The sequence below is a fragment of the Festucalex cinctus genome, chromosome 7 (assembly GCF_051991245.1).
Source record: "Festucalex cinctus isolate MCC-2025b chromosome 7, RoL_Fcin_1.0, whole genome shotgun sequence".
NCBI lineage: Eukaryota > Metazoa > Chordata > Actinopteri > Syngnathiformes > Syngnathidae > Festucalex > Festucalex cinctus.
This window is the reverse complement of record NC_135417.1, coordinates 14,263,942-14,273,339: the sequence shown is the minus strand read 5'-3', so window position 1 is coordinate 14,273,339 and position 9,398 is coordinate 14,263,942. Positions and strand designations below refer to the sequence as shown.

The following is a 9,398-nucleotide window of genomic DNA, read 5'->3' as shown; positions in this document are numbered from 1 at the left end:
GACAACGAGGCGCTCTTTTTTTTTTTTGTGCACCACTCTCCTGTCTTTCTCTGCATGATGTGTGCACTCGCAGCCAACAATGAGGCGCTCTGTCAGAAGACAGATGCTTTTTCCGGTGTCGCATTTGGGGTTGACCCAAACGATTTCAACATTTTTGTCATCAACACTAAGGCGATTACAGTCAAGTCAGCAGGAACAAGTGAAACAAGTCCTGAGTAATTTGAATACATTGGTTTAAAAAAAAAAAAAAAAAAAGATTGAGGAATGTTTTTCTGCCTCGGGTAAACCGTTTAGTTTGTGTGCACTGTCGGGAAGTCAAGCACGCCGCAACAACTACTCATACTACCAGCGCCCTGCGAAGCCCAGCTGCAAAATAAAAGCTTACCAAACAATACTTGGACATTGACGTCTTGAAAAGCTTTTATTTTGAAGTTGGCCCTTACAGCGCGTCGCTCGGAGAGCATTTCTGAAAAAAAAAAAAAAAAGAAGAAGAAGAAAAACTTAGCATCGTACGGAGCCCCTCTGGCTTCGATACGTTGTAAGTGTGATCGAAAGTATAATCGTGAGAATATCCACAGCTGGGCTACGATGTTCAATTGATACACTCATAACTGCCGGAAGTTGTATTTTGTGTTTCCGTCATTAGGATTTGCAACTTTGGCAAAGTGAAAAGGCATCGCGGAAGTAAGTTCACTTGTTGCTTTTTTTTTGGTAGAAAACTGCACGACGACTTGTTGTTCCGTACCAAGAAAATTGAGCGGTGAGTCAAAGTCGTTGATTAAAATGAAATCCATAACAAAATTGCTATTTCGAACACGTTGAGCAGGTTTTCCCCACGTATGAAGAAGTCGAGTGGCGGGGGCGGAAAGTTTGTGCCAGACTGGGTTAAAAAATCCGTATACTGCAACTGCTCCATTTGTTTTTGTCTTAATTTTCACCAACACATCACGCTTGAACACGTCTTGGTTCAAAATTGTGTTCGGTGTGATTTGGCCGACACGGAATCTTGTTTTACAGCTGCTAACCAGGGTCAACTCTCGATTTAATTCAAAATTTAGTGCAACAATATATAATGTGATTACGAATTTTAAGCGGAATTAATTAAGTTAGTAATAGTAATCAGAATCGCTGCTAGTGTGAATAATAAGTTCGAACAAGGGTACTTATCACAGTTTCGCTTGTTTACCTTCACTTTCACCTTTGTTCCAGCAAGACTGCTTTAAGAATTAAGAATTCTACAAATTATTTTCCCTTTTTTGTTTTTGTTTTTTGTTTTGTTAATTTTCACGACCACGTCACACTTGAAATTGTCTTGGTCCTTAAGGGACTTCGTCGTCATCCGTCCAAAATAGGAGTTTGTTTTACAGCTGCTCACCAAATTGGGTTGGGGGTGGTTGGGGACCTGCTGATTCAAGTTTACATTTATCAGAATGAAATCAGTTCAGTGATACCTTTGATAGTCAAATTTGCTAGTAGTAGCAGTAGTGGCTTTAGTTTGACAGATTCAACACAAACTTAGAAATATCAATTAAATTCAACTCAACTCAACTCAAGTTTATTTATATAGTGCTTTCAAACAGCCTTAACTGTCACAAAGCGCTTTACAGAAAGACAAAAAAAAAAAAAAAACATAACATAAAACATTAACACCAATACAATACAGTCACAACAAATCAACATTCTTCCATCCCTACATACGCTTTGATGTTTGAAGCAGTTTTTAGATGAAAGAGGACAGAATCAGCCTCCTTTCAGCAGTTGATCAGAGACGTGATCTCAGCATGCATGACGTCACACATGTTTGCCACAAGCTAAGTTTGCTTATAAGCTAGATCATAAACAAGCAGCTGTTGCGTTCGCGATGAACACACACACAAAAATTATTGATTAAAACTTTAGCGCAACTTTGTAGTCTAAAGGCCTTTTTTTTTTTTTTTTTTTTTTATCAGAATGAAGTAAACAATCATCTTAGCTTATGTGTAAACTGATTTATAGTCACAGTTTGGCTACTATCATGTATATAGTACCATACTTCTCCTGATGACACACTGTATTATGCTAAGAAAGTGTTCAAGAAAATCAAATTAGTTGTTGAGTCATGTAATAATTTTAGGTGACCTTGTGACTCAAATGTTACATCATCATCACAAGAAAGAAAAATACTAAAGATTATCAGAAGATATCAGATAAAATGATGTGTGAGGGAAATTGTGAATTTACATGTCCACTGTCCAGTATATAGTCCAATACTTAATCCATGTATTGTAAATATTCGCTTTAATTTATTAGATAAATTAAAATATTTTCTCAGGGTCCACTCCAAATTTTACGACATGAAATGTCCCATGTATTGTAACAACAGTGATTTAAAAAAACAAAACACACAGATATATATATATATATATATATATATATATATATTTTATACTTTATTACGGGGGCGTGTTGATGACGTGATTGTATGTGTTTGATGTTTCTCAGCTTCATCATGGCTGTAGATGAAGTTTATTCCTCTACAACGATGCCAAACCCAAATGCCGGCTGTTTCCTGCTGCCGTCAGATTATCTGGACAAAGTGCGCTTCGTTGTCAAGGTCTTGGAAGTGGTGAGTTGTTGTCCTGACCAGTGTTACCACTGATAACTATTAAGTGGTTCTGTATTGTTTGAAGACTACCCAAAGGTTTGGTTTGGTTTGCGTTAGTTTGTGAGGAGTCAGGACTTATAAAAAGTTCAGTATTATGTATGAATCAGACATCTAGAAGGTTCAATATAGCATATGAAGACGTCTAGAAACTTCTGTGTAGTGTTTGGATTGTAGAAGGTTCTGATGTTTACAGTTGCTTGTGAAGGCTTCTAGAAGGTTCAGTGTAGTGTGTGATGATTCCTGGAAAGTTCATTGTAGCCTGTGAAGACTTCGAGATTCTTCAGTATAGAATGTGGGGTCGTTCTAGAATATTCCATGTCCTGAGGATCTCAAGAAGGTTAAACGTGTACGGGCTTCTAGAGGGTTCCGTGTTAGTGTGTGAGGACTACTAGGAGGCTCTGTGTTGCTTTAGGACTTCTACAGGGTTTGATGTCTTGTGTGAGGACTTCTAGATGGTTCAGTATAATGTGCGAGGAATTCGGATGGTTGAGTGTAGTGTGTGAGGACCTGTAGTCGGTTGAGTGTCATCTGCGCAAATGACAAATAGTTAAGACAAACCGACAGAAAACACTCAAGTGCGGTTTCGGTGGACTTGGCCGTGACTCGCCCTTCCTCCTGCGGCCTCTCGACAGGAAGTGCCCAGCGGGAAGTGAAAGCGCTGCTGTTAGCACATCTCCGTTAGCACAAACCTCCGTTAGCACATCGCAGCTGGACTATCGCAAGGTTAAGCGCGGAAGGCGGGAAATCACTCAAGAGATTCCACTCAAATTTGAATTATGTCTTATGAAAGCTGTCTAGTGTCTTCACGTTAGTGTGTGAAGGACTTTTCCAGGTGTGCTGGTCCATCCTGATGAGCCAGGGTACATACTACATATTTTACTTTCTCTCAGGTTTTCAATCATATCTTGGGACAAGAACCTCTCCTTGGGTGAGAATCTTTCTGGAGAATGCAACTTTATATGGTGATGACAACCTTTTCTCAAGGCTAGAACCTTCTCTTGAGGCAAGAACCGGATATGAGCACCTACTCTATGGGTGAAAATCTAAATCTTCCCTGAGATGTGTCTGTTGACAAGAACATTCACTTGTGATGAGAACCTTCTATTAGGACTAAAATCTAGAGCTAGCACCTCTATCTGAACTAGACCCTTTACCAGGGACTAGAATCTTTGCTTTGGATGAGTATCTTACCTTCTCTTGGGATTGAAACCTCTCTCGTGAATGGAACCTTCCTTCTGGAGTAAAGCCTCAACTCGAGACTAGAACCATACACTGAGACTAAAACCTTCTATCGCAATTTGACTAGACCCTTTCCTTGGACTGCAACCTTCACTTTGGATGAGTACTATCTCTTGGAACTAGAACATCCCCTTGTGACTTTTTCTCGAGACTATACATTTCTTGGGACTGTCTGTTCCCAGGATTAGCCTATAACTTTTTCTCTGGACTATAGCCTTTTCCCAAGACTTGAACCTTTTCTCAGGACTGGAACCTTCCCTTTGAAGTGTACCTTACCTTTGACTATGACCTTTTTATTGAGACCAGACTCTGGTCTTAGGACTCGTACCAGATCATGGGACTGAAACATTCTCTTATTACTAAAAACTTCTCTGTGTTAGGAACTTCACTTTAAGCTAGGACCTTCACTTTGGATTACAACCACCTCAGGACTGGAAAAACAAATGCATTCTCCTTGGACTAGACCCTTTTTTCCCCAGGACTAAGACTTGGGACCAGAACATTTACTTGGTGCTATAACCCTATCTTGGAAGAAAAAAAAACCTTCACCTCAGGCGTAGTGCCTTCTCATGATACTAGTAGCTTATTTAGGGACTAGCGCCTTACTTGGTACTAGAAGCTCTTTGAGGACTAGACTAGACCCTTTTATTGTTTGTTTGGTGCATAGTTATTGCATATCCTAAACGTATGAGGAGAAAACATTTATAATGATCTGCTTAAAAGTGACATGTTGTTGCTGGTTTGCCAAATACAGTTTATAAATGAACGTGAGGCGTTAACTTTGTGCAATTGTGTTGTTTTCATGAAGTTCAGTCCATTGACAAGAACAGGTTTACAGGGCATATCTGCCAAATACTCGTAGACTATATGTGTTGTTTATTTTGTACATCTGTGGTCTCACCTGCTGCCCCCACCCCACCTCCACCCAACCCTGGCAGCTGCTGTCACTGGTGGCATTCATCCTAGAAGAGATTGTGCCCGTCTGCATCAACTGCACAGCTCTGGAGTTCTTTGAGTTTGTCAGTTGCACGTCGTTCCTCTTCACCGTGCTGCTCCTTATCCTCCTCTCCACTACGCTGCACCGTAGGGTGGGAATCACCTGCTGGTCCGGCCTGGTAAGCACCGCATTGTTGTTAAGGGAATGTTGAAATGGAGACAGAGAGAACATACAGTCAAACCTTGGTTTTCGAACATAATCCGTTCCAGAAGGCTGTTCCAAAAGCGAATTGTTTGAAATCCGAAACAATTTTTCCCATTATAATTAATGTAAATAATTTTAATCCGTTCCAAGTCGAAAAAAAACTTTTTCCAACTTTTTTTTTGTTGTTGTTACTGTTTTACACCATAAACTGCACTGTAAACTGTTTACCATAAATAGAAAAGGGTAGAAATAGACACGGTTTTACTTTAATAGAAGATGTCCTATCTAAAATGATGAAAAAAACAAAAACAAAATGTACTTACAGTATTTCTTCAATCTTCATGCATATGTTAATTGTTTGCAGCTTTTGGTTTAAGTTGTTTGTGTCTGTATGAGTGTGTGTGTGTGTGTGTGTGTGTGTTGGGGGAGTGCGTGTGCGTGAGAGTGTGTGGTTTCCTAAAGCAAGACAGAAAATATGCCAATAAGTAAATGTATAAACGTAAGTTTAGGCACTCACATTAATAAACAAAGCAAATTAAATTAGCGCAGTTAAGCTAGCGACATTTAGAACATCACTTCCGGTAGCGATCTTCTTCTGAAACTAAATGGTGATACTTTCGGATTCGGGCTTAGCAGCGCAACATCAACTTATGAGTGCTATGTGGTAACGTACGGATGAGAAAACACCGCCAAAACATTCGTAACAAACATTTTAGAAGGAACAAGCAATAGCTGATTCTGGCAAGAAGGTTACAGACAAGAAATAAGGACAACAGGACCCACCAGTCATTGACGCACACCACTGGACAAACTCACAACACGGCACACACGCTAGCGACAGACTTCCTGCTGCTATCGCTGTTTCGCTGTTGGAGAAGACTGATTCTGTTCAAGCGGCCACACGCACGACGCGAGGGTAAGTTATCACGTGAACTCGCTTTCCAATGAACAGACTACAAATTGTGCAAATTAGGATTCGTCTCAGTTACGCAGTTAACAAAGTTGAACATATCAGACTTAAGGAATAGACAGCTTTGTAGCCTTTTCTACACTCAGCTTTTTCATCCGAGTGAGTCGCGTTCAGGTGCGCTCGGCTTTTTCCAGTTTGGTCGAGAGACGATTTTTGGGACGAGTTCTGAGACATAAAATTCTCTAATTTTCTGGTCTAAAACCGATTTGGTCGAGAACAGAAGCGTTCGAAAACCAAGGTTTGACTGTATTTTACTTTATAAAAACCTCACGGCACATTACCAACCAAAAGTATGAACTGTTTGTACGTTTTGTTTTGAGCTCGGTGACAGAACAAATTAAACTTCTAAGTTAAGGTACCACTGTATACTGAAATAATACAGTTATTATTATTATGTATAAATAATGCAATTCCCATTAAATGTTGCTCAATATTTGAAAAAGAAAGTTCTTCCTGCTTTTCAATGGGGAAATAACACAAGTTTTATTAATGGTACAAATGTGGCAAGACGGTCAAATGTTGTGGAGTTGATGTGACAACCCATTCAAACATGTGACCACAAAGAGGGCCTCCCCGTCAGTACAGGAAGTCTTCAAGGACAAAATGCTGAGTTGGCAATTTCCTGATGCAGCTTATTATATTCTTGCCATCTTTTATTTATTCTTTTCATTTGCTTACGTTTAGTGCATATAATACAAATACTTGCTCCAACTTTGTGCATACCTGTATATTCCAAATTTTGTATTTAGTGCATAAGTGTATAATATGATTTGATATTAATGATCACACTGCAATGATGATTCTTGTCATTGTTGTGTTTCAGGACTTTGTGTACACGATGCTGATCGCCGTGTTTTTCCTCATCGCCTCCATCGTGTTTGCTGTCATGAATGGCGGCACTTCTCTAGAGACCGCTGCTGTGGTGCGGAAACACTTTTTTTCCATCGTTCCTTCGCTACGTCTTCTTTCACCCCTACCTTTCCTTTCCCATTCACTTGTTTCATTCATTGCGTCGTTGTCTTGCCTTCCCTACTTCCTCCTTTCACGCTCTATCTCCTGATTAACTTTTGTCTGCTTCCTTCTATTATTCCTGACCTCTTCCTTCCTTTGTGACTTCAAAATTTCCTTCCTTCTTGATCTACCTACTTGTTGCTTTCCCTGCTTCTTTATTTACCTACCTGTACTTCTGCACCTCCTTCACCACTTCCCTCCTCCACTCTCCATTCTTTCTGTACTGCCTTCTTTTCTTCTCAGCCTCCTGATTTATTTTCATACTACTTTCTTTCATCCCAGGCTTCTGTGGTGCATTCCTTCTTTTCCTGCCCACTTTTTTCATTCCGTATTTCCTACTCATGTCCTTCCCTACCACCTTCTTTCACTCCCTATCTTATTGTTTCCTTCCCTACTTCTATCTTTAATGTTTTGAAACGTTTCGTCTGACAGGTGTTTGGCTTCCTGGCAACAATGGCGTTCATGGGCGACCTTTTCCTATTTTGGAAGAGGTACGGGCTTCCGTTTGCCAAAGGGGAGAAGGAGCAGCCTACTAATTGCATCCAAGCTGACCAGGAGGCTCCCACAGAAACGGAAAAACTCAGGGACGCCGCTACAGCAGAATGATTTCATTTGTGTGTTTCTGTGCTTTGTGTGCACCTTGAAAGGTCAAACATTTTACACTTTAGGAGGCGCTCTCGTCTCCCACAGCTGGCCTGACTTCCTCTCTTTGTACTACTAAGGCCAGCCACTCAGGAAATAAACGATCGCCTTTCCAATCAAAGGAGACATATTATGGATTTGTTCCCCCCCACAATTGGCGCTCGCCCATAATGATTTCAATTTTATTATGGTCGCAGCATTTCATCACCAATCTACCGAATTACACTTGTCAGTTGATGCATGGGTGTGGCACATATCCTGGCCAAATACACTTACCTTCCACACCCGCGGCTAACGCTAATCTGTTCTAACACTGCAGGTCTGCTTCCCTTTTGCCTTTGATACAGTGTGTCAAACTGGTTCTTTTGCTCTGGAACTTGTTTAGTCTAGCTGCCAAATCATTGGTTAAGAAACTGTGGGAGGGGGTCAGAATGACTCTCGTTCACATTTTCAGAATTGTCAGACAATGAAAGATTTTCACTTCAATCACACATATATTTGCAAAATGTTATGTAATCAATTGTCCACGATATGTCCCCTTGAATCGTTCTGTAAATATTCTAAAGTCAGCTTCAAAGAACAGAAAAAAAAGTGATGCTGTAGGTTTTCATTTTTGTCCTACGTATTGTCACATAATCAAATGGTACTAAGTAATAACAAGCAAATGAAAATGTTTAATGAAAAATATTGACCACTAGTACTAATTAAACTTGATGATGATTCCAGAATGTTTTTTTTTCTAAATCTTCTGATGATGCTTTGCCTGCTTGTAAAATGTTTGAAATTTTACTTAGACTCGTAAACTTGAATCTGTCTGTGTCAAACTGCTGAGATTTCTTGGTGTATAAAGTTAGAATGCAAAATGAAAGTGGTATAAGAATGAATGTGTCCTCTCATTATAAATTCTAACCAATCATGTGAACCCTGTTGGCAATCACAAATGGCACAAATGAATAATTAATATTTTATTTCCAAACATTTTTTTTATTAGTTGAATGTCGGTTATTGAGTCGGATTGGTCCCAGCGAATGTATGTTTATTTAAATTGAATTCTATGCCCAGAAAATGATGTGGACTGCAAATGAAACAAAACAATCAGAAAGAAGAGAAGTGAGAAGACGTTTGCCTTTGTCTTTTATTTCTATTCTAATATTGTGTTCTGTGTATGTAGAAATAATCCAGAAATGTAGCACACTCACATTTATTGAATCAAGTTTAAGTCCCAATTCACTTAATTGTATTATCATAGAATTGATCTTTGCTGATATCTGTCATAATTAAAATGTCTTCTACCTACTTCATTTGAGAGTCATTTGTTTCGTTGATGAAAACCTTTCATTTTCTATAGTGTGTTTCATCTTTAAGATTGCTTAAATGAGTTTGGGCGAGAGGTAGGGTACACACTGGATTGGTCACCAGCCATTAAGAAGTCTGGTGATTTCATGTGACTGAAAATGGAAACGTTTGAATCAGTGAAGAACTAGTGTTCACTGAGCAAATTTCTCTCCATTTTGGACAATTATTAACATCTATGACACACTGCTGCAGCATAGGAGCTTTTTCTCAAACAGAGTTACTCACCTTTGATGTTGGATTCATAGCATCTTTTATGCAATACAGTATTCATATTGTAACTGTAAGAATTCTCCACTGGGTGTGAGGAGAATATGAACATTGTGCAGCAATGTATACATTTTTCACATGTGCAGTCAATGTTAAGCATATACATGCACATTATACACCGTTTACAC

At 39.4% G+C, this 9,398-nt stretch overlaps 1 protein-coding gene across 1 annotated transcript; it reads left to right on the top strand.

Annotated features, from left to right (window-relative positions):
• Nucleotides 1-509: 509 nt before the first annotated feature.
• cmtm6 (CKLF-like MARVEL transmembrane domain containing 6) lies at nt 510-8,948 on the top strand. Its single transcript, XM_077527989.1, has 5 exons — nt 510-760; nt 2,482-2,605; nt 4,822-4,998; nt 6,818-6,916; nt 7,438-8,948. Exons 2-5 carry the CDS (start codon nt 2,489-2,491, stop codon nt 7,609-7,611), a joined length of 567 nt encoding a protein of 188 aa, XP_077384115.1. The 5' UTR covers nt 510-760; nt 2,482-2,488; the 3' UTR covers nt 7,612-8,948.
• The last annotated feature ends 450 nt before the right edge of the window (nt 8,949-9,398 follow it).